This window comes from Caloenas nicobarica, chromosome 6, assembly GCF_036013445.1.
Source record: "Caloenas nicobarica isolate bCalNic1 chromosome 6, bCalNic1.hap1, whole genome shotgun sequence".
Taxonomy (NCBI): Eukaryota; Metazoa; Chordata; class Aves; order Columbiformes; family Columbidae; genus Caloenas; species Caloenas nicobarica.
Window position 1 is genome coordinate 32,477,486 of NC_088250.1, and position 25,537 is coordinate 32,503,022.

The following is a 25,537-nucleotide window of genomic DNA, read 5'->3' on the forward strand; positions in this document are numbered from 1 at the left end:
TGGAGCCAGCTCCTCGAGTAGGTCCAGGTGCCTGATTCTGCTCATGAAAACTGTCCCTTTGCCATAGGTGGGAAAGGGCATGTGGGCGTGAAAGTCGTGAACAAAGCCACGGCGCAAATCTTGCTTCTGCTGGACAGAAAAGCAAGTCACAGTAAAACTGCACCTCTCCCCTTGAAGACAAGGCCTGCGAACCTGTGTAATGTTCTTTCCCTGCCTCATAATATTTTTTTTTTTTTTTTTTTTACCACCAGGCATAAGTCTTGCCTGACCTAAAGACATGGAAATAAGCTTAGGTGGGAAAAAGTGGCATTGGAATACACTATCGTAACCAGAAATTGTGTAAACTGGTGCTTTTATGTTGACTTTGCTTGATGATGAAACAGAAGAGAAGACTAAAAGAACAAACTTGCTGAATCCAGTTTCCCCTCAAGGATGAGTTAAACTGGAGTGGGTGGAATTATACTCAGGTGAAACTGCCTCAAGTGCATGTGGAATCTTAAACTACCATTCAACCACAAATAAGTAGTGCTGGGTGAGTGATGTGATCAGGTGCCGATGTGGGCTGGGTTGTGGAGGTGGATGGGGAAACCTGAATAACCGCAGCTTTCTGAGGAGGACAGTGGGAAAGAATGGTACCTTCCCCGTGTTGCCAAAAAAATACAAAGCAGAAAAATCAGCTGCTGCTGAAATCTAGGCATCTCCCTCATGCTGACTTCTTTCCATTCAGTCAAAAGAAGTGGAGTTTGGAGACTTTCCTGTAAGCCTTAGGCGAGAACTGAAATCCCTCAATAGCATTACTGGCACTGTGAGCAATATTTGGAGAACATTACTCACTGTAGTTACTTGAGGCTAAACAGGGAATTCTTTAGATTCTCTGTGAAGAAATCATCCAGGTTACAGAAGCAATACTGGCTTTTAGAAGGGCTTATGCGCCCCAAAGTCGATCATCCTCCCCCCCCCCATTTATATTAACTGGTCTAATAGCAAGTACTTTCTTTTCCCACAAACTGTACCTCATTTGATGCTGACAGGTGTTGTTTCTCCAAGCAACACTGAACACCAAGTGGTGTCTTTTACTTAACTGTAGGAAAATGAGGCTATTCTAGCCATAGCCTTGTACCTGACCTTACTGAGGTAGTCTTGTGTCATCTCAACTGAGCTTTTGTGAGTGGCTGTCCATTCTCTGGTGATTTGGATGTCCGAAACCTAAAGAATTATTCTGATCGAGGGCTTGAAGGGATAGAAAGTGACAGGTGGAAAATGAAATTAGGACAGAAATCATCATTGCCTTGTACCTTGTCCAAACTGCTGTGAATTCAGAAGAGCATTTGATAACCTGCTTTGTGATCGAGCAAGTGACTTTTTGAGGTGCAAGGCAATGAAGGGCTGTGCCCAAAATGTACAACTGCTGTATTTTCATGTTGTGGTCAAGACTTGCTGTTCCCTTTGTAAGACCGTTCATATTACTGTGAGTGAAACCAATGGGTTTAGAGCTGCTGTTTTGTCTGCGTAACTGGGCATGTTCAGGTGACAGTGATTTCTACAAACTTCACCCTGCTATTTGATGTAACACCAGCTGGAAGGCCTTCGTTTTCTCCATGTAATTTTGTGAAGCAGTGGGGTCTTTCCGATAATTATCTTCACTCTATTTCCATCAAATCCTGGTTGAAACTTTGGCTTAGTAAAACAGAGAACGTGCAACAGCAGCGGCTGTCATCTCAGAGCCAGCAGTGCAGACCAGACGTGTGATGACAGGGACATCTCTCTCTTCAAATGCTCTTACGCTGCTGGAAAATGTGCTTTATTTCCATAGTTTATAAATGTGCACCAGGCACAGCTTACAGGACCAGAAATGCTGTCTGTATTTGAGAGAACAAGGATACTTGGACTTGCTGTCAGGTTTGGATGCTTTTAGTAAAACCTGCAGATGCTGCATATAACATGGATATTACTGTTCCTACTTGTCCATAGAGTTCAACGAGGAGACCAAAACCAGCGACACTTCGTCATTCTAAACCTCACTGCCGTGATTGATCCAGACACTCAAGAGGCAGGATATCTTTGCTGTCACAAAAAAAACAGAAAATCTGTCCTACTTCAAATGAAAAAAAAAAAATTATGAGAGCAGCTAGGGAAGTAACCAAGAAGCAGTGGTCCAGGGAACTGCCAGCCAGGACCTCAAGTGACTGCTCTGACTAACGGAGTTGTCCATTGGTTTCCCATGTACATCAGTGCTGCTAGCTTGGCTTTCACAGTCATTTTTAAGGCAATAATTGTCCTAGCAAATCAGCAATATAATTTAGCAACTACTGCTGTCTAAACTAGTTTCATGATCATCCATTTTCTAAAGTCGCCAAATTTTATTATTTACCCACAATACAATTATACCAAAACATACATATATTTAAGAAACACCTTTATAGAAATGTCGATAGTGCTCTGAAATCCTCTGTCACAGCCGGGGCTCTATTAGACATTGCTAGAGGTCTCCCCGCTTGAATATTCCTCTGTTGTGCTGGGCAGAACAAACTTCACGTATCGCCCCTTCTCCCAGCCCCTCCTGATTCGCAGCAGTCTGTGCTGGATGCAGGGCAAGCTGAAGATGACTTTGGCAAGGATGACAGTACATGGGACGAGCAGCGTGAGGGTGTAGGTCGGGGGCAGGTAGAATTTGTACTGGTTCTCATCGAAAGCCCGCGACCATCCGTACGTCAGCGTGTGCAGCGTGCTGATTACCAAAGCAATAAATCCAAGGGTGGACTGAAAGGAAGAGAAACACACGCCAGTTAGCAGAGGACCTCATGCCTGGCTATTTTGCTATATTTTTTACACTGTTTTGTGAGTGTACATAGCACAGAGAAAGCACTAAGTATTCCTGCGTTTCTTGACCAGAACAAAACACGACTGGAAACCTTTCCTGGGTAGCATGCCAGACTGCTTTTTTTCCTTTTCTAATCAGAGGTTAAGTGTGATATTAGAAACCCAGCAGGAGTTTCCCAGAAGATGCTGCCAGCTCGGCTGAGGGGTGGGCTCCTGCCCCTGGCCCCTGTTGTGTATCTCACCGCCGGCAGCTCCCAAACCCTCCTCCCCGGCCGCAGCTGCCAGCTCCACCGCCTGCTGCTCCCTGGATGCTGAGAGGCTGCTGGTGGCGGGGTGGAGCATCGGCATGGTGGCTCTGGACCAGCAGTTGGCACCGACACAAGTCGGTGAAGCTGCAGCTTTGCACAGAGCAAAGACACCTTCAGGTAACTGCCCTCATCTCTAGGAAAAATGAGATTGTGGAGAGAGAAGTGCTCTGGTCTGAGGTGAGCACCAGCCATGAAGGGTTTCCTTCTCTGTCTCTATTGGTTTGTGAGCCAGACCTGCATGATGGACTAAGTCCTTGAAATGGGGAGTCAAGAGCCCTTTATCCACTCAGGGACGCAGCAAGAACCCAGCCCCTGTTCCGCAGAGCAGAACTTCCATTTTCAGCTGATATTGTGGCTCCTGAGCACCCACAGAGACAACGCGTTCCCTGAATATTTCCAGCTCACTCTGAGGGCTGCTCTTAGGAGGCGTTTTAATCCGTGGTCCCCTCACTGGTGGTCTCCTGCCTGGATCAGAGGTGGTGGCTCCTGAGCTTGCAGCTCCCGCTGCCCACGGGCCCTCACTCCTGAACGCATCTCAGGTACAAGCCTTTGCTGCTGTATTTTCAAAGAAAAGCACGGATGCAGCATATTGCTCTGCTGCCCTTCTTCAAATGCTTGGCATAAACCTGTGATAACAGCCACATTTCAAGGTGCCTAGACAGGGAAAATTTTGCTGCTGATGTCCCTAACTTAGGGAAGGAAGCTTTTGCAAGCCAAAATATCTGGCTTGGTGCAGCTAGTCAGAGATTGGCAAGAAACACGGTCTTCCTGAAGATACATCCAGGAAAGAGGACACAGCAGGGAAATAACGGACCAGGGCAAGACAGGAGGAAGGACCCATCATTTTCTCTTGAAAAAAGTAATTGTAGCTGGAAAAATACTCAATTCAAAACATCCCTTCCTGGTTTTGATTGCTGGGAAACTATTTAAAAACCCAGACAACTTTTTAAAATGTACCATGTTGTTACCAACTTACTAGACCAAGGCTCCTCTAACCTTCGGAGCAGATCATTCAGGCAGCTGAGGGGACTTGACAGGGAAGGGAAGGAGAGCTCCAAAACATGTTACCAGATCCAGGTACTTTCCTTTTACAGCACCTATCTGGCAGTCATGCAGGTGTCACTGAGTCCTGCCAAGATTTCACCCATATAACACCCAGTCAGGCTGGGGAACTCTTCTCTGTCTTACAGCTGAGCCAGGAGTTGGGACCAGACCTGTGAACTGAACCTCAGTCCTGCCCACATCCCTACATCCATCCTTTCTTCCAGGGATAGCCGTCCTTCTTACAATAAGCCACGTCTGATTCCTAAGCCAAAGAGGTAATAAGCAGCAAAACCAAACAGGGTCAAGGTAAGTTTCACTTGGAAAATTAAGGATGAGTTTGCTGGAATATGCCAGGATCACAGCTGAACTTAACAGCGGGACCCTACCCATCGCTCATCCATCATTTACCGACTCTGAGCTTCTCTCCAGCAGGCAATAAAACCCCTGGGTGGCAAAAGGTTGGGAGTACCAGCTCGAGACTCATCTGGCAGAGGAGTAAAGCAGGGCAGGGGTAAAGGGGACAGGATGATGTTCAAGGGCAGCAGACGCTTTCTGCCCTGGGCAGAGGGGGCTTCCAGACTCAGCCCGAGCAGGGCTCTGTGCACGGCAGCGATGCCAGAGCTGGAGATAATTAGTTTGTTCTTCTTTCAACTGCAGCTGGTACCAGGGGAGAGCAGGAGTGCAGATTAGTAGGACAAAAGGTGATGAACCATCACAGGCGCTCTGTGACCCATCTCTGCATGCAGACAGTGGGGCCCATGAAATAAAAAAGCTAATTGGCAAAAGAACACATGGATAAGCCGTCAGTGGCGAGAAACAGTGCTGGCAGCTCCTCAGACCGCGGCAAAGGGCTGATCCATTCTCAGCACAAACAAGGGGCTGTCTGGGGAGAGCAGGGGGTGTCCCAATGCTGGCTGAAGGACCTGTGGTCAGCAGGGCCCCGTGGCTGCACCCTCCAGACAAGCTGTCACCTGGGCACAGGTTGGTCTGTAAGTGCACAAAAACCAAAAGTTTTGCTGATCGCAGCTTGGCTTAGTATATACAGCTCAACATCTACTCAGTGTATTACAATGCAGAGCGTGCTGAGCACCCACAGGGGCTGATTTGCTGACGTGCTAAGCCCTGATACCGCACTAAGTTCTGAAGCTCTGTTCTCATTTATCCTCTCAGTGCAGTTTCTGGCTATGAAGCTGGTTTTTTTCTTATTTGTTTTGTTTTAAACAGTGGCAATTTTTTTTTGTTTGGTTTGGTTGGTTTTTCGTTTGTTTGTTGTTGTTTGTTTTTCTTTTTTTTTGTTGGTTGGTTGGGGTTTTTTTGTGTTTGTTTCTTTTTTTTCTTCACTATCACAGCATGGGGAATATAAGACCACCACCCCTGTAAGGTGTTAAAGCCCTCTGAAAGATGGCCGTATGAAGATGGTATTGTCTTCCTAAAGCAGGCTTTGCATCTGTTTTCTGTTTTGTATTAACTCTTACATCTCCCTCATCACCTTGGTGTCTGCGAGGATCCCTGTAACACATCAGTGAAGGTGACTCAGTTGCTTGTGGCTCATTTAGAAAAGCCTGAGCAGTGCCCAAAGCCAACAGCCCCTTCCTGACCCAAATATGTTTCTGACTTCTGCTGCTGTCATCCCATGAAGTCATTAGCTCCACGGAAGCGGCTCTGGCTCACGCTTCGTCGACAGGAGGGTTAGAAAAGGTCTGATGACAGATTCTTTGTACCTTGCAATACATGAGCTAAGGAAGAAACCAGGTCAATTCAACCTTCAAACTCCAGGAGGACTTCTCAGGGTGGGAAGGTAAAGGCAATCACATACATTTTTACTTCTCGGCCAATTAGAGTTGATTTGTAAATCACAGTTGAGTTACATATGAATCATTCCTGTTATCCGGTGTCAAGATCCCATACATTTTCTGTTAATCAAAACTAGACATATAGGGGAACTGTGTATCCAATTCAACTATATTTAATTGAATTTCGTATATGTGCAGGAACTACTATAAAAAATTAACTGTGGGGTTTTAAAATTTTTTTTATTTTTTGGTTTTTGTGTGTGGGGGTTTTTTTTGTTTGGTTTGGTTTCTTTTTTTTCCTAAAGCCTTAGCAACAATCCAAATGGGATTTTCAGCCTTTCAGGGCAACAGATGTGTATTGTAAGAGCGTGGCAGTATCCCATGACACTAATACAGGTGCCCACCCTGCTGCTAGAAAATGTCAAACTTGGGCAGCTCCAGGTAAGGACGGGACTGAAGTGGCTCCTGGATTTGTAACAAGGCTCAGCCCTCTCTCAAACATGGCTTTTGGTGCAACGTCTCTCAAACACACCAGCCAGTTCAACTGAGATGGCTACGAATTGCTGCATTTTCTGGGAGACATCTGGCTGGGGTGGCAGCACTCCCCATTTTCCCTGTCTTTTCACTTTTGCCAGGCATGGGAAGCCACAATGCCTCTGGTGCGCTGTAAATGGCCAAGTGCTAGACATCCCAAATATTTGAGGAAGCAGCCTCGCACTTCACCCCTTGTATTTACATTGTGCTGCTGTGCATTAATTTAGGGAAGATCACATCACACTACGTGCATGTTAACCGCTGGAGCCTGGGTAGCTGTGTTTGCTCTTAATTTCCTCAAGAAAGGCATCACCAACTTACTGAAGAGTAAATAATTTAAAAGAGTCCTCCTTAAAAAAAATAAATGGAAGCTAATGTTCTAAGAGATCTGTAACCTGCTCTTTCTACATGGTATTTCCACAGTAGGGCAACAATACCACCAGCCGTGCCTCTCCTGCATGTGATCAGCTCGTGTCACACCATCGTGCCTTATCCCACACAGACAGAAATAGGTGTATTTTTCCAGGAACTAAGCCAGCCAGTTCCCATGTGGGGCAGCCAAGAGCTATTTTGGAGCTGACCATCACATATTTGCCTGGTCCCAGCGCTGACATACCCTTAGAAAAATGCAGGAAGGGGTCCCAAAGGGCAGATGTGAGAGTCATGTTACATGCACTGGTAGGAGACAGCAGCACTACCTGCGATGATAACATATATATTACATGACATAACGCCAGCACCCTCCAGGAGAGCTGCCAGGCTGCCTGGGGAGCCAAGGGGAAATGTAGGGGGTTTCAAAGCCTCCTTCCAGGCTGCAAGGGAATAGTTCCCTTCATTTGGGATGCCTGCTATGAGATGCCTAAGCCAGGACCGATTTATCCACCGTCCCAGCGGCTGCAGCCCTCCCCCGAGATGTGGTGGCAAGAATTAATAAGCTTCAGCTGTCCGATCCGAAAGAGAGGTTTAAAGCCAGGTCTCCCTTCTCCCTGAGGGACGATCTCTTGAGCTAAGGCTCTCCTGGTGAGGCTCTTCTACTCAGTGTAAATAATTACTCACTAGCCCACAGCAAGAGAGAAAAAAAAAGACAAACTGACTTGCTTGGCTGGTGATCGGGGGCACTTGTGGAGGAAGCGAGGGAGCAGGCTTCAAACTCCTGCTCTAATGAATATTGAATTATTTATATGCTGCTGAAGAGCTTCACCAGGAGAGGCTGGATGATATTCACCTCTGCATCCCTGAACCCTGCCCTCCCCTTTTGAAGGGTTGGATGTGATGCACTGGGGAGGCTCCACAGTGGGATTGTGGGGGGACGGGGTCCCACAGGGAGTCACACATATTGGGGTGCCACGTGGGTCACTGCAGCGGGGCCTGAAGCCTGGTACACGCTATGCAGCAGCAATGTAGGAAACACAGGTAACAAGGGGCTTCAGGGCTATGGGATACAACGCTGACATGGTGAGTGGAATTTGGCCTCAAGCTGAGCTCTAATGTGCAAGGGATACTTGAAGGTTCATTTGCTGCTATTCCCGTTAATTAGCCCTGAGCCTGGCTCCAAGCGCATCCCTGAGAGTGCTGCACCCCCTGAGCTTGGGGTTTGTGAATGTGCCATGTGGTGGACTCAGGTCACGATGGGCATTTGGCTTTTGGAAGCTTGGACATCGCTGCAAGTGGGAAGAAGGTTCCTAAGCCACTGAATGACTTCGGAGAAAGAAAAAATACACTCCTAATTCACTTTTTAGGATCAGACATGGACTTTTCTTTGAAATCCCACCCAGTTCTCTGTGCTTCTTGAGCTTGGGTATTTTTATAGACCAGTCTATGGCTTTTCAAACCAGTCTCTATTCAATATTTGGGTGCATGCAAGCTCTGTCAAACCTGACCTTCCCCTGCACAGTCCTCCCAGGTGCTTTCCTAACAGCTAACTTTTCAGAAGCTCACTCTCCTTGAAATGCAAGGGCAGACCTGCATTCCCCAGCCAGCTCCCTCCGTGGCGGGTTGCCTGCCCACCCTCCGCAGCCTGGTGCAAACTCCCCCCAGCAGCTCCAACGTGTCATGCATGACTGACACGTGACTGGCTCCAAGGGGGATCTTGCCCATGCAAGGGAACAACCCTGCCCTCTCCAAATGACCCCAAGGCTTTCTGCCTTTCCACCTTGTGTGACTTCAGGAGGTTTTCAGCTGATGGGGAAAAGGATTCTGCAGGGGGGTGTCACATGAGCAAAGCCCAGGCTGTTTTTTTCTCAGCATGTCTAACTAATGCTCCTAAATGCAGGGTGAGAAAGAACTCCAGCCAACACATTAAACACTCCCTCCTGCAAAGCCTGCTGCTAATCCTCGAGTGGATGCTCATGACGCATCACATTTTCCCTTCCCCTTGAGACAGCAGCACCCTCGGCAGCCCGGGCGAGCCCTGAGAGCCATCTGACCCCCCAGCACACACCACATCCCCACCACTGCTCTCCATGTCACCTCCCGGGCCGGGGGTCCGCGGCTCCAGGCTGCATGGGGACGAGGGGAGTGGCAGGGGTTGCCCCGACACCGGGGCACAGCTTGCGGTGGCCATGCCGGAGCAGGGACACGTTGGGACAGCAGGTCAGCCTCTGCCCGCCATGGTCTGCGTGAGGGCCTGAGTCTGCAAAATCACCCTCTGGCATCGGCAAATGTCAACTTTACCTGAATGAAACTGAATTCCCTCCAGTTGAGAGAGTTTGCGATGGATGGAAGTGAAGTGATGGCAAGTAACGACAGCAAGCCCAGGGCAATTATTCCAACAGAGATATAAATCTCCATCCTCCAGACTTCCTCCTCTACCCAGATATTCATCTTCTTCTCCACAGCCTGGCATGACAACGAAGGTTTGTTAAAACAGAGTGCTTAGGAATAGAGGAACTGAATTTTATCTGTATTCGTTTTGGAAGCAGCTTTCCTGGATGAACACTGGGTCTTGTTCACACCTCCAGTGTTATTTGCCCCCACATTTTGGGAGGTGTGGAAATGCTCTTTTATCCCACTGCTGTTTGGCCAAGCTAGACCAGATCTGAAGCCTGCTGGGAAGAACTGCTGAGTGCTCTCAGCTCCCACAGCCCATAACCATGGCAGCAAGCCTCAAAGTTGCATTTGGAAAGTTAATTAGAATTAGAAGTCAGTTTAAAGCCATGAAAACAAATACAGATGCTTGAATATGCAGTAGTCTCCTAATAACCTCCATTTTAAGTGCATTTAGGGGGGAAATTGTTCATGCTAATGGAAGGGAAGATGGGTTTTATGCTGCACAGCAAAGAACAACATTTAGAAACCTCCTCTTTAGCCCATTAAATGGCCTTAATTTACTAAACAAAGATGTTGCTAGAAAACAGGAGGTAGAGGGGAAATGAACACAGGATGCTCGCCCCAGATTAATGTGCGACTGTGGCAATTGAGAAGGACCTGCTCGAGGCTGGAGCCGAGAGGCTGGGCATGTCGTTTGATGGATACTTTGAACAGGCACCATCACCGACAGCAGCCGTCCTGCTCCCCACTGCCCGCACGGCCCCTTCCCTCCTGTGTTGGGACAAGCATTTGGAAACACTTGGGAAATATCCCAGTGCAGAAAACAGACTGACTACAGGACAATTCCTTGATCAGGTTCCCCGCTCAGCTGTACAAAGCTTGTGCCATCCCAGGAGGGAGCGGGGTGGAGCGGCGAGAAGCCGGGGGCAGGAGAAGGGCAGAATCACATTTCCCGTGGCATTGCCAAGTTACAGAGCTGGCTGAATTGCCTGTAGGTAGCAATCTCACACGGCATAAACACTGCCGACAGTCTCAATAAGGCAAAAGTCCTTTTCCATTTCCTTGTTCTCCTATACTATGACCAGTTCTTCGCCATCACTTTATTTAACTCCTGGAGGCACACTGTGATGAGAACACACCTCCTACAAAACAAACCCCCCAGATTACGACATGGTCACTCCAGCAGGCATCTACTGTGAACATCAGTGTGGGCAAATGGGGATCTCCCAAAATCTAAGGAGAAAAGCTGAGGGGAACTCTGCTCCCTCCAGCACCGGATTTCTCCCCTCCTGACATTTTTCCTGCCTCTGCCCTAGTCTCAGACACAGCAGGTGCCGGGCACGGCTGGCTTCAAAGGCTTGTCCGTGCTTCTGGGGAGCAATGGCATGGGGCAGTTTGACCCCAGCCCTGGCTGTAAATGCACGGGCAGCACCCTGCGAGACGGCCGGTCCGCTGTGCGGATGGGCGTGCAGTGCGCTCCTCAGTGCGGTATGTGGTGTGCAGTTCACAGAATCATAGAATAGTTTGGGTTGGAAGGGACCTTCAAAGCTCATCTAGTCCAACCCCCTGCAATGGGCAGGGACATCCTCACCCAGACCAGGTTGCTCAGAGCCCTGTCCAGCCTGGCCTTGAATGTCTCCAGGGATGGGGCATCAACCACCTCTCTGGGCAACCTGGGCCAGTGTTTCACCACCCTCATTGTGAAAAATGTCTTCCTCAAGTCTAGCCTGAATCTCTCCTTTAGTTTAAAACCATTACCACTTGTCCTGTCGTAACAAGCTTTGCTTAAAAGTCTGTCCCCGTCTTTCTTGTAGGCCCATTTTAAGTACTGAAAAGCCGTTCCCTCATGGAAGAAGTGCCTGTATAGATAATGACTTATTCCCACTGTCCCACACATGCTTTGAAAAGTGACCGCAAAAGCCAAGCTGTTAAGCCCGCTACCCAACACCTGGATATGTGTAGATTACTACAGGTGCCGACCTGAAGAGCATGCCCATTACCTGCTTGACGGCCGTCTCGATTAACTGGTAGCGGTGGGAGCGGCGCATGGGCAGACAGAGGCTGTACACGGCGTGCAAAGCCGCACAGAAGAAGCTGAGGAGCCCAATCTGCTTTCGGTGCTGGAGCCACTGGTCGAGCCAATCTGGAAAACGCCTGTATTTGGTGCCGAAGTAGAGCTGCGAGCAGGCTGCCAGCACCCCGGGCAGGTAGACGAGAGACAGCATGACATAGGCCACGCAAGGCAGCGTCGTGTTGACCACCTCGATAGGGATCTTGTACAACTTGTTCTTCTGCTCCCTGATGTAAGGGTGGATGACCTGCCGGATCAGGTTGTAAGTGAAGAAGCAAAGAAAGAGCCCCAAAGCCAAAAAGATGGGGATTTTCCAGGCTGGCAAGAGGCGCAGGGGAATGTTCTCGATCTCACGAGCCGATGACATGCAGCCCATGTCCACAGGGGTGAATCCCATGGCTTGAGCAATTTCTGCTACAGTGCGCTTGGCTTCTTGGTTATTTGAGCAAATCAGAACCTGCAAGGAACAGAAAGACACGCATGGGGCAAAGAGAGACCAAGCTGCTGGGAAGGAGTGTGTCAGGAGGGATGCTGTGCTAAAAGGAGCCTACATTATTTCACTGAGCATCATGCCTCCTGGCAGGCTTTCTGATGGGGATTTACCATGGCTGCCAAAGACCTCTCTCTCTGGACAGGTTTCCTTTCATGTGTGCACCACCGGTTTGTTTTACTGGCTGTGTTTAGATAAACAGACAAATAATACTTCTCACTTAGGCAGAGGTTTGAAAGACTACAAAGCATGAAGTAAGCGAGGGTACTTCATTTCTGAGCAAAGAAACGCAGAAGCTATGGGGTGGTCTCTGGATACCCAGCCAGCACTCAGACCCCTTCTCCTGGGGCATCGGGCCGTTTTGTTGATGCTGCCAGACCTCAGCTGCTGAAACACTTGGGATTTGGCCCTCGTCAGAAGAAAACAATACCTGCTTATTTCCATCCCTGGCACCTGACTGCAGTGTCCACGCAGAAACCACATTAAACCCCTTGACCACGGTGCAAGCTGGGAACAGGGAAGCCAAGTACTCGGCGTTGGATTCTTTGTGATGGTTGAACTCGGAGTTGTTACTAACGTCCACCAGGATCTTGCCCACCAGCAGATCAGCCAGGTCACAGAGGGTGGAGTAGTGTTCCCTGAAAACCGCCACAAAAATGACATCCGTCTTCTTCACCGCCTCAGCCTGGAAGGTGACTTCTGCTGCGGAAGGGAAGAGGCCGGCTCTGCGCTTCGGGTTGCGGCTGCCGACCACCACCTTGAACCCGGAGCACACCAGGCGGATGGCCAACGACCGGGCGAAGTCCCCGCTCCCCAGCACCCCGATGGTGCGGCCGGCTGCAGGCTTGATGCTGGGGTCACCCTCCATGCTCTGGTGGCCCAGGAGGGGTTTGGCCATGTCTCCTCCAGACATCCTGGCAGGAAAAACAAGGGGAAATGCGAGTTCATTGGGAAGCTCTCACAGAGACCCAGACCACATGGGGAAAAATGCCATTTAGGCCACTTGAACAGAAGTGCACGTGGTTTTGGGTGAGAAGGGAATTCCCTGACACCCACAGACAGACATACAGCACTGGGTCCCAGTAGCCCAGGATGCATCTGCCAAACCCACCTGCAAGTGTGCAGTAACGTACAAGCACCATTGGAGGGGGACAAAACACCACGCTGGGTCAGAGGTGAAGGGTTTAAGGAAGATTTGTGGGATCTAACACCTCTTGGCTGCACTCATCCATGCTTTACAGTTCCTCATGGAATAGTTTGGGTTGGATGGGACCTTCAAAGCTCATCTAGTCCAACCCCTGCCATGAGCAGGGACATCTTCACCCAGACCAGGTTGCTCAGAGCCCCGTCCAGCCTGGCCTGGGATGTCTCCAGGGATGGGGCATCCACCACCTCTCTGGGCAACCTGGGCCAGTGTTTCACCACTCTCATTGTGAAAAATTTCTTCCTCATGTTCAGCCTGAATCTCCCCTCCTTTAGGTTAAAACCATCACCCTTGTCCTGTCACAACAGGCCCTGCTAAAAAGTCTGTCCCCATGTTTCTTATAGGCCCCTTTTAGTACTGAAAGGCTGCAATAAGGTCTCTCTGGAGCCTTCTCTTCTCCAGGCTGAACAACCTGAACTCTCTCAGCTTGTCCTCACAGCAGAGCTGTTCCAGCCCTCTGGTCATTTTTGTGGCCTCCTCTGGACCCTATGCGGGCATCTCTCACTGCCAGGGCAACCCTAACAGAGACCAGGACCAGCAACTCTCAGACCGCCCATGGAGCTACCGGGCATCTTCTGAAAAGCCCAGGGCCAGGGGTCCGTGGGGGTCCCTGAGCCCACATTTGGGAAAGCCAAAGGGGCGCTTCTGATTTGCAAGAGCAGAATCAATGCAGGGAGTTAAAGTTGAAATGAAAGTGTCCTAAAAATGGTAAATGACGAGAGTTGCAGCCTTTGCCTGTTCCAATATTTGGGTCTGGCAAGTTCTGTTTGCTTCAGCTCTTCAACGAGTAATGAGAACTTACTCATGACATTTAAAAAATATATTAAAACATGATGGGATTTGCTCATGAAAGATCTTGATGAGCTTTACAAACGTTAATGAATTTTGCCCTGTAACACCCTGCTCTCCGTAGCAGATTAGATATTGAGGCTGTGGAGAGGTTTTGAGCAGACGGATAAATGCAGGGGCAGCACGCCAGCCGGCCCCAGAGGTCAGAAGAAACTCATGCGGGGAACTGCCAGACTGCTCATGGGCTGTGCCACCAGCAGCTCAGGCAAATTTGCTCCTAAGGAATGGCAGATTTCTTAAGGGTGGATTTTTTAAAGGGCTCAGGAGGTGTCCCAGGGAGTGTACATACCAGGACATCTGGCTTCTCTATTGGGTACACTGGCAGAGATTGTAGTAAACACCATAATTAACAGACTCGTGATATACTGGGAACAAAGATAACTCGTTTTTGGCAGAATACAGTTTGCCTTATAGCTAGTCAAGTTCTTTCAAAGTGAAGGTGACCGCTCTGATGGGATGACCTGATCCCTGGTGCAGGCTGTGTTTTCCATAGGCTTTTGGAAATGTCCTTCACCCAAGGCTTTTCTGGGACTGGAGCAGTAGTGGTGCAAAGGGAAGGGCACTTCTGCATCAGTAGTTGCCAATGGGAAACAAAGGGTAAGAAGGAATAAATAATTTTCATAACGGGAATAGGTTATCAAGGGATTTCCCTGAGGATCTGTAGTGTTCAACACGCTCATAAATGATCTGGGAAAGGGAGTGAACACTGAGAAGATGGACCTTGTGGGTGATGGTTGTTCAGGACAGTCAATCTTTATTGTGAAGAATCTGCAGAAGGGTCTCCTCGTTCACAGTGCCTGAGCACCAAAATTCACTACTGACACATGCCAAGTGCTGCCTATGGGCATAACCTCCCCTAACTATACATATACTTTAATGAGCTGTAAATTTTTTAAAACCACTCGTAAAAAAAGATCCGGGGATCACATTTTTCTGAAAATATCAGCTTGGTGCTCCCTGGCAGACACATGGAACACAGCCTGAGTTGCTGGGGGAGAAGACCTCTCACGCAGCAACCACCATCTCTCACTCCTACTCCTCACGGAAAGAGGACAACACCTTCAGCAGATGGACTTCGAAACTGTAATTCACTGTCCTGGATACAAAAAAATCATGTCTTCAGTGACAATACTGTTTCTGTGGCAGAGGTCTGTCTGATTTCCTTGCCTCTCACCAAGGATCCCCTTGTCCCAGAGACCAAAGATGAGTGTTCATGGATGAAGCGTTCTCAGGAGAAAACAAGTGCCAAAAGCAGGCAAGCTGCCTGCTCCCCTTTAATAACACCTTTCTTGTACTCCCCACATACCAAATAGACTTTCTTTCACGCTCTAGAAGAGTAAGAGATTCCTGTTAAACTCAGAATTACTCATATTTCACTCTGAAATTTTCTGCTTCTGTTCCAGGTCTGCAGAAGGATTTGTGTGCCGCAAGGCTGATGTGGTAATGCTGGCTGTGTCAGCCACGTATATTCCATGTACATCACAGTCACTGGGACGCTTCATCCAGGAATTAGTGGGAAAGGCACAAAACAACACAGAAAACACTACTAGACCACTGTATAAATCCATATATTGAACAGTATGATGCAATTCTGCTTACTTCACTGCAAAAAAAGGGAAAAAACCTAGAAGAGGGTCCTAGAGACAGAGATGACAACGGCTGTCAGCTTGGAAAAGAAACACATTGGTGAGGAGGGAGAAGAGACCACCTGGGGTGAAGAGCAACCTCACAAGTGGAGCTCAGGGAATGCTGGAGAGCAATCCGGACAGACCATCCTCTTCACCTACAACCAGTCATGCTGCCAAACCCCTAGTGTAAAGTAAAGCAGCTTTATCTGAAAAGATTTCTTTTTCATAGCTCCTCCTTATCAAATACTTTACCAAAAGCTCACTGCTTTACTTTTCAGAAACCTTCTTGCTCCACCTAAATTTATTCATGGCCAAAACTATTTGTTCTAGGGCCAACGCTATTGTTCAGCTTTCTTTCCTACACCCCCCTGCACCTTTTCCGCCACCTGCACACAGAAAATGTTGTCCCAAAATAGAGACGCATCTCTGGCTCTCAGCCAGGGGGAGAGAAATCAACATTCAATGTGACAAAGTGGTTGTTACCTGCAGATTCATTTCATAATTGACCTAAAGCATCTCAAAAGCTCTCTCTGTGCTCCTACTGGGATGTGAATTTTGCTGCAAGCAGATTTTCTTGTAGTGTGTTTTCTCTGTCCTGTAACTGCCACTGAACATGTAGAGAGATGTTGGCAATGTTTGCAGATAAACAGCTTTGCTGTCTCCAGTTGTTTTGATTAAAAAGGATGACAGAATTAAATGGCCTTTGAAGTCAGCAGCATAGTTGAAAAATAAGGAGCCTCAAAATGTTTTCTGTGGATTTTGGTGTGATTATTTCAGTCGCGTTCTCACTGGTGGGGCTCTGGAGCAGGACCCGTCCCTGCTGCACAGCCCTCGGCGGGATGGCAGCTCGGTCCCTGTCATGTTGCTGTCACGAGCACACACTGAAATCCTCCCAAGGAACGAGGAGAAAAATCCCACTGTCACCGTAAATGCAATTCACCGAGACAAACGCTGTGGTCTCTGCCTAACAGATGCCTGGAAATGGAGCGCCTGATTAGGCAACAGGTTTTTTCACTCCTGTATCTCTGCCAAGCACACAAACCCACCCACAGCTCCCACTGCCACCCCTGACTTTCCATGTCCACTCTGCTTTTTCTGCACCTATGGACAATGTGTTACCTGCATAAAACTCTCCACCCAAAAGCTAATTCTTCATGGCAAGGTCAACCCACCAGTGCAAAGTGCTGTGGCCAGGATGCCACGGAGTCACCTGGAGACAGAGGAGGCCAAGAGCGAACAACACGGCGCTTGGACACATCTTTAGTGTGCTGTAGCCTTAGATAAACTTCATTTATTGATCTTCCCTATTAAGGAAACTGCACTCCTGATGAGTTATGGCATGTGCAATTCAAGGAAATCGGTTTCTTATCAAGGAAGCTCCGAGATGATTTAAAGCACAGTCCAATGGAAGTAAACTATCTTCAATCCTAGCTGGGAAGCAGTTCCCCAATTAAAATATCTAACACAATGTAAAGCTGCCCTTCAGCTAGCCTATTAATGGCACTTTTATATCACTGCATGGGGATGCTATGTCCAGTTCTAGCACGCTCATTCCTTTGTGCAGTTCACTGACTACATTGCAATCACTGCTATTATTTGCAGGACAACAGCAGTGATGGGCAACGAGCAAGACAGGGAGCTCACCTCTGCCAGGCACCCTACCAAAACTGGCCAGAAGGCCACTCCTGCCCCAAAGAATGGGATCAGACAGACAAAAGCCGGGTGAAACGAAGCAGTCAAATTTCTGTTGCCCAGGCAGAGGGGTGGGAGGGTCTCTCACAGAAGAAAAACACAGATAATTCAACATATTTTGCACCTGAAGCTTGGCAGAGCCTGTTAGCTTAGGCTCAGTGCCAGGCAAACAAGGTTTTTCAGCCTTTCTGCCCACGATGAGCAGCCTCGCTCGGGTTTGGCAGCCCAACAGCCGTTCTGGACGGAGCTGGGGTGCAGGAGCCCGCTCAGGTGTCTCTGGGCTCCCAGCAGAGCCAATCTGCCCAGCAGATCATCCCCCACCGCTAACGGGGACCCAGCTCCGTTGTTATCCTCTTTCGACAGACGTGAGGGACCGAGATACCAGCGATAACAAGACTCCAGCAAGTTTGCCTGGGAAGACCCAGATATCCTTGTCCGACTCTTTAACGACAAGACCATCTTTTGGGGCCCCTTTCACTTCCTTGGGTACAGGACAGACTGGCTGGTTCCTGTGACTTGCAGTCTGGCTGTGTTTGAGTTGCAAACCCTGAAGGAGGATGGAACTGAGGTAGGAAGGCATGGGCTTCAAAAAAAATCAAGACTCGTTTCACTGCCTTGGTATTCAGATTTATCAGATAAAAGGTAACTTAGTTTTACAATAACTCTAATAAAAACCCCCATGTCTTAAACACATCTCTGAGGCAAACTGTGCCGAAGAACACGGCAGCAATCTCATAAGGAGCTCCAAGTAATGGTCCTGTCCAGTGTAACTGCATTGGTTCCTGTTGGCACAAAAGCTCATCTCTGAGCTCAGCGCCACATACAGAGTCTGAGCCAGCAGCACCTTGGCTAAACCAACCACTTTTGTGTCTTCCCCTGAGGTCAGGCTTTGTTCAGACCAACCACAACTGAGTCTGCAGCAGCTGTGGATTCAAGCCGGTGCAGGTCATCACAAAGCCTCCTCTGTGCTTCAGCTTCTGCACTGAGGGTTATTTGAGATAAAGCACACAATATTATGTGCTACATCTCCTAATGAGCACATGGGCTGAAAGACCAGTGAGCCACATGAGGAATCCAATGATGTAGCAGAGCCCTTGGTCGAGTCATTGCAGAGGAACGTCCTGTTTTCTGCACTAGGATGGTCAATTTGGGCTCTGCTGCCTGTGGAGCATGGTCCCACAAACACACATACTGGAGGGACAGGGTGATCTCTGCCCCCAGGGGACTTTCCATCTGCATGGAGAGACCTTTGAACCATGAAGCTGAAGCACTACAGCTTCTGTTTGCAGAGCCCTCTGCTCAGCACCCTGCCTGCTGGCATCTCCTGCTGCATTAACCATCAAGAAGCCCCAGCTGGAGAGGAGCATTCAGTGCATGAAATCTCCATTCAGCCCTTGCTGTGAGCAGAAATACTCACTTTTTGGCTACAGCCATTTTGTTTCCAGGGAAAATAAAACATTAAAAGTCTCTTTCCCACACGCAGAGTGTCCCACCGAGGAGCACAGCAAGTACCACGTACCTGTTGGGACTGGAACAGATTTAAGAAGAGGGCTTATCCAAAGCTGCTTTAACCCCAGCAAACCTTTCAGTCCTGCCCAGGCTGACTGGAAATAACGCCTCTGCTCTGCAGGCGAGGGAAGGAGCAGGGGAAGAACCAGGTTTGCTGCCTTTTTCCCTTCTTTCTCCTGCCAAAGCAGAGTTAACTCTCCTCCGGCGCAAACCAGGAACTGGCAAAGGAAACAAAATCAATCATCTGTATTACTTCAGCCAGAAAAGCCATGCTGCAAACCTACCCGGGATGCCAGCCAACCCGTGAGAATGAGGAAACGCGGGGAACCGGTCTCCCCCCCTCCGCCGTCCTTCAGCCCCTTCGCCCATGGGGCACATGGGGCAGGGAGCGCTGGTGGGGAACGGGGGCTGTTTGCCCTGTGCCCATACTGCTGGGCTGGGGAGGAGGGACAGGGACCTGCCACACGGGAGATGGTCCTGCCCCGAGCAGGCACCGCTGGGTGCTGGGGCTGTCCCCTGCGACATGGTGGGTGCAGACCTGCTGGGGGCTCCTGGGGTTGCTGTGACCCCAGACCTGCTGTGGGACCTGCAGAGCTGCTGCATGTCCCCCCTGCCACTGCTCTCCACCCCACTGCACTTTGCATTCAGAGGTTCTCTTCCCTGCCCCAGCACAGGTGTTTATCTGATTATCCCATTTATCAGGTGTTTATCTGTGAAAACCACTTCCACAATCCCCTGCAAAGCCCACCTTTCTCCTCCCTATCTCTCAATCTAATTAACCTCACCACTTCCTCTCTTACCCCCAAAGGTCATGGCAAACAATTTTCCCCCTCCTTCTCTGCAGACACATTCTGCATTTTGAGAACAGGTTTCACATCTTCCTTCAGTTTTTCCTGCGCAAGTGAAACGCAACTCTTTCCTCAGAGCTGCTATTTGCTGAGTGCCCAACAACTCAGCCTCTCTTCCTTGCTCTCATTTTTCTTGGAGGATGCCCAGAACTGCATTTTCCAATGCACTACCCGGAGCAGAGACGCCACTTCCCCAATGTGCCACTTCTCTTTCTTCATCCCAGCACGCTGTTTGCTTTTGCACAACTGTGTGACGCTGTTGACTCATGGGCCACAGTGCCCATCACCCCGTCCTCTGGCTCCCCATGGCTGCTGCCTGGCCGGTCGCTCACCCTGATGTCCACACAGTCGGTCCTACCACACAGGACATAACACATGCTTTGTTTGTTTACGCCATCTCTCCAATTTGTCACAATCTTTAATTCTTAGTCTCTCCTCTAAAACATTTCCAGTTCCTCTCACTTTGGTGTCCCCTACAAACGCAGTATGTGCCTTCCAACTCCATCGCCCGCTAATGAAAACACAGGCTGACAGGCACTGACCCTCCCCACTCTGTACACCCTCCGGTTTAAACATTAACAAATACTGAGGATGGTTTTTTGGAAGCCAACAGTGAAGCCAAAGGCATGTCCCTGACCACGGGATGTTCTTCACCATGACCAAAATTCAAAAACATCTTTCAAAACAAGGGAAAGCAGAGGAGAAAGGGCTACCAGAATTTCCCACCGAGGCAAAATAGTCTCTTTTTCCCATGCAAACTCAGGCATTTTGGCTACAGTTTTCCTATAGAAATACATCAGCCTGTGGTCACTTTACATGGACAATTTCCCTTCTCAAGGTTAAGCAGGCAACATTAATGCTGAGCAGAAAAATCACCCGCCTACGATATGAAACTGGAAAACAAAACTCTTTGCCTCCTCTTTTCATCAAAACTATGTACTTCTAAGCACAGTTACCAACAGGTTCTGCCATAGATAGCCCCAAACTCTCCTAGATTTGTCTCTGAAGGCAAGTGGCCCCCCTTTGCAGCTACCCCTTCCCTGTAGCATAGTCCTTGTCTGAAGAGCTTCCTGTGCTCTCCTGCAAAAAGATCTTGCTGCTTATGCCTGCTGTGTCCATAATCAGAGGCCTGACAAGGACCTGCCCTGTAGTAAAACTTCATAAAATGGGAATCTGAAAGTGTGGGAAGCCTGGAGGTTTTTTATGGTAAGACCGTAGAGAACATAGACCTGAAGCAAGATGGGGGTTCTGGTAGAGCAATGCTGATGCTGACATGATGTGACCCTGAATAAGAAGGTTGTTTTCGCTGTTTATCATCTCACAGTTCTTAAGTGACATAAAGGGGTGGTTTACAACAACTTTAGCTGCTGTACTTAATTCTTATGTGGCTTCTTTGCCTTTTTTGCGGGGTCTTAATTCACTTGCAGCTCTTGCCAAGTTAATGACTATCTCACAGTGACTCATCCATGTCTGAGCCTTCCCCTCCCCGAAGTGCGGGAAGCAGCCAAAACCCCGGGTGGTGGAAGCTTCTCAGGTAGATCTAATAATGCCCTCTGGCCAGACACGATGGGAGGAGGTTCCCCTGCCTGAAACGAGCTGGGGAAAATCTCTTCCCCTCTTCTCCGGGCAGCGTGTGCTATTCTGCTGGGAGCTTGAGGGCTTCAGAGACGGTGAGACCTGACTTCAGCAGTCACCGCAGGGAGCTGGCAGGCTTCCGCTGTTTAAAACTTCTTTATTTATTTCCAGGAAAGACACAGAGGAATTGTGCTGTGTGTGCATGAAAATATTTGGATTGGCTATTCCCGCTCTGCGGTGCCTGTTAGAAGGGTCTCCAAGATCAGCACTCTTTTGCTTTTCTGATTTTGCCTCTCCCAGTGACTCAGAGGATGCGCAGGACCACGGGGGGGAGAAGACACAACTGATGGCATGGGGTCAGCCCGGCTCCTGCTGATCTCTTGCTTTCCTCCCTGTGAACCCAGGCACAGCACACAGTGCCCGGAGGAAGCTCTGAGCCAGCCCTGAATACGCACAGCCATAAAAACAGGGCATTCTGCCCAGAAAAGGCAAGAGAGCCGGTGTAGGGCCACACTCTGCCTCGTCTGCCTTTCCCAGCAGCTCCTGGGACGCTACCCAGAGAGATGGGGCAAACGTGACTGGCTGAACAGGTGGCCCTGTTCAGGGATTCAGATGGGTAGGAGAGAGATGCTCTCCACCAAAAGTCCACTCGCTGCCCTGAGATGCTGGGACCCCATAGCATTCTGCCTGCCCCTGCCTGCCCCCAGAGCCCAGGGCTCTCGCTGGTCAGCCTGGGGAGGAGAATGCACCTGGTCCCTTCTCTTGAAGGACACCAAGCTGCTAACCCCTTGCTGTGTGTGCGCTTTTCTGGCCATCTGTTTTACATTTCTCTCTATTTTTCTGCATTCTTTCAAGCAGGTGATGAGGCCAACAGGAAAGGAGGAAGAAGAGGGAGTGTTACTGACCTGGGAGGTACTGGAATAAAAGCAAGAGAAGGCAGCAGGTGGCTTCAGGAGGAAAGGACCACGGAAGGACAATGACTACGGTCATCATGTTGCCTTGTGAATATAGCACTTGCTTTGCCTGAGCACACTATATTCCTGAGGGCATGTTCCTGCTCTGCTGAGCAGCTGTTGTGGGCAGGAGATGAGTCTGGGAAGGAGAACACTTTGATATAAAGCAGCAGCAGAAGGTACCAACTCAGTGGCACGTTCCCCAGGATGAGGGAAGTCTGGTGTGTGTGTGTGCACATGTAGGTGTGCACGTGTAGGTGTGCACATGTAGGTGTGCACGACATGCCTGCCCCCAAGGTCACCAATGACTTAGCAAGACCCACATGTCCTGGACAAGTACAAATACCACGGATTTCACCACCGCTCAGGAGAGCTATGCTGGCTGCTGCAGAGGGAGCTGATGCGGCCTGCCTGGTCAGTTCTGTCCACCTGGGATCCTCCTTTGATGGTCTTTAATGTGTTTTTCAAAGCCAGCTCTGCTGGAGCACTGCCTCCCGCACACACCTGTGGCAAGCACACCCTCACGGTGAGAAGTTAATTTATTCGAAGCACCTGAAGCGATGCACATTGGTATCTATTAGTGCTTACACATGATCAGTAGTTGGTATCAGCATACTTTTGTGAGGGACACGGCATCAACAGACCCTGATTCTTGAAGCCTACAGCCCATGGGGAACTCTTGGGATATTTTTCCCAAAGACTACAGTGGTGCATTCATACAGACTAAATGGAAATACATACTCAAGAATTACCACAATCAAGGCTTTAGACAGAGTCACTGAAAATCTGAGAACCTGGAAAAAGGACAGGAGGAATTCATCTCAGTTCCTTAAACCCTGGGAAAAATTTTCAAAATGTTCAAGTGATTTAGGCCCCAAAGTACCTAAGGGTTTTTGGAAATGGGACATAAGCTCCCACATCACTGACATGCTCTCAAAATGTTTTATTCTTTCACTTAAGCTACATTTCACTTAGATGAAGATGGGAAGCTACTTAATCCACTGTAAGGCTGTGGGGAAAACTACCCTCTGAAGAAGCAGTAACTTAAAATTTGGAAATAATTAGCATTTGCTTCCATCATGGGTTTGACAAAAAGCTAATTCTAATCAGTGATAGTAAACTTTGAGATAACAAATTAGTGGGTTTTAATTCTTGGTATGTGACATCTCTTACCACAGGTGCCAGCGCCTTTCCCACCTCTTGAGAGCGCCGGCCTGGCTGGCCTGCCTCTTCCACCATCGGAAAAAATGTGTTTCCCCTGAATCTAAACCGGCTTCTGTTTATGGGTGTGATGTTACAAGGTCACAGCCAAAGCATAGTTCCTCATAATAAAAACAAACCAAAAACAAAAATGAAAAGCAAAGCAAGCAAACAAACAAAAATGCTTTCAAAAAGCAAGTTTTCCTGGGGCTCGGTGTGTTTCTTTTAAACAAAGACTTGTTGAGTCATCAACATTTACTTCTTTACAATTATGGAGGAAAACGAATATGTGCAGTGACTATGGGATCTCGTATTACTGTACATTTGTTTCATAGCAAATGTGATTTTAGAAGAGGAGAAAACTTAAGCTTGATGCAGTATTTAAATCTTGTTAGCCCTCTCTCTCTCCTCAGCCCACAGGAGTATTGATGTTGTAGGCAATGGCCTTCCTCTCCTGTTGTCTCTCAATTTTGGTTTCTTGCCACAGGAGGCATTTTTCTGTGCATTGGTTTTATTTAGAATATACTGAGGGAAATGATCTGGGGTCATCAGTACCAGCCCATCCTCTGCTCGGCTCAGTGGGGTGCAGGCATTATGAATGCAAACACTCCCCCAGGCTTCCCATTGCTCAGCAAAGGGGTCATCACAGCCCCACACACCCCCGGGCAGAGGTTACACCCTGGGCAGGGTCACAGGACAGGGACAGTCCCACCCCAGGTCACATCACCTGTGGGATGGTCCTACCATAAACTCACCTCTCCAATTCCTTCACAGCTTTCACCCTTTGTTACTCCGTCACAAAATTAAGTGCTCAAGTCCCCTCACAGAGCATCCTATACTTGCACCTTCTACAAGCCCCTACATCAGTACAGGAACCACACGGCTGCTCCCCACTTGCCCCTGCGGGACTGTGGGCCCTGGCCAAGATTTTTTATATCTCGGTGCTGATTTCTCCCCTGCTGGAAGAAGCCATTCATCTCCCCAAAGCATTTGGAGAGCTGAGAATGAAAAAGTGAAACCTAAGTGCAAACTGCTCTCTAAGGGACACAACCCGACTTGTGCCCCCGTCTGTACCTCACCACCCCACCGCGCTGGGGCTGAGCACATCACGAACCTACTTTGAATAGCAAAAACCGCCCCGTTTCAGGAGGGTTTGTACCCGGTACCAGGAAATGTATCGCACCTGCACGGACGTGTCCGCCAGCCACGGGAAAGCGCTTCCAGCAGCCACCCGTCAGCGCAGCCCCGCGGACCTGCCGGGGACGAGCGTCGCACCGGCCTCTTCCTGCTGCCCGCCCGGATTTGGGACACACCGGCCCCCTCGGAAATTTCTGACCGGGACCCGGCCCCAGCCCCAAACCCAACACTGGCACCGAGGCGGCCACGGCCGAGGCCGCCCTGGGGGCCGCTCCCGCCGCCAGCCCGGACCCGTCTGCCCGAGCCCAGGGGCCGAGCGCTCCGCAGCGGGGGAGCCCCGGTGGACCCCGGACAGTCACCCCGGCCGCGGGCACCCCCGGCACCGCCGCCGTGCCAAGCCGAGCCGCCCCCGCTTTGCACTGCGTGCCCGGCGCGGCCCCGCGGCTCCCGGTTCGAGCCCCGCCGCCGGCGCCGGGCCCCGCTGCGCCGTCCCCGGCAAGGCGGATCCCGCTGCGCCCGTCCCAACGCGGTGCTCACCTCTGCGCGGCGGCGGGCGGCGGGAGGGCGAGCGGAGCCGTCCGGGAGCGGTGAGGCGGGAGCGGTGATGTCAGGCCGCGGGCTCCGCCCTCCTGCCCATGTGCCCGCCGGCGGCCGCCAGGCATCCGCGGCGCTCGGCACGGAGCGGAACGGCACGGCGCGGCTCGGCAGGGCACGGCATGGCACAGCGCAGCAAAGGCCGGCTCGGCACGGCACGGCCCGGCGCCACAGCCCGGCTCCGCACAGCACAGCCCGGCTTGGCACGGCACGGCCCGTCCTGGCGCAGCACGGCTCTGCACAGCCAGGTTCACCTCATGGCTCAGCACGGCTTGGCACAACCTTGCCCGGCTCAGCACCACCTGGCCCAGCATGGCTCGTCACGGCCCAGCACACCCCTGCCCGGGGGGGAAGATGTGGGCACGGGGAGCCCTCCAGCCCTCGCCCCGCCGCCAGCCCCGCTCCCCGCTGCGCCCGCCCGGGGGGCACTGCCACGCCGAGGTTAAACACGCGGGCAGGAGCGCGTCGCTGCTGGGGCTGCAGCAGACGTGGTATCCATTGCAGGCAGGAGGCAAAGGC

General features: G+C 50.1%; 1 protein-coding gene across 1 annotated transcript; it reads right to left on the minus strand.

Annotated features, from left to right (window-relative positions):
- Positions 1 to 1,343: 1,343 nt before the first annotated feature.
- Positions 1,344 to 25,092, minus strand: STEAP3 (STEAP3 metalloreductase). Its single transcript, XM_065637637.1, has 5 exons — positions 24,962 to 25,092; positions 12,260 to 12,743; positions 11,269 to 11,796; positions 9,173 to 9,337; positions 1,344 to 2,760 (listed from the first exon to the last, which is right to left on the minus strand). Exons 1-5 carry the CDS (start codon positions 25,084 to 25,086, stop codon positions 2,470 to 2,472), a joined length of 1,593 nt encoding a protein of 530 aa, XP_065493709.1. The 5' UTR covers positions 25,087 to 25,092; the 3' UTR covers positions 1,344 to 2,469.
- Between the last annotated feature and the right edge of the window lie 445 nt (positions 25,093 to 25,537).

Bases quoted from the DNA above. Each gene is read 5' to 3' on its own strand.
- STEAP3 (XM_065637637.1), bottom strand. From the start codon at position 25,086: ATGCCTGGCGGCCGCCGGCGGGCACATGGGCAGGAGGGCGGAGCCCGC. The intron at 12,744-24,961 runs GTGAGCACCGCG...TTTTCCTGCCAG, and splicing joins CCGCCCGCCGCCGCGCAGAG to GATGTCTGGAGGAGACATGG. The intron at 11,797-12,259 runs GTATTGTTTTCT...TGTTCCTTGCAG, and splicing joins CCAGGGATGGAAATAAGCAG to GTTCTGATTTGCTCAAATAA.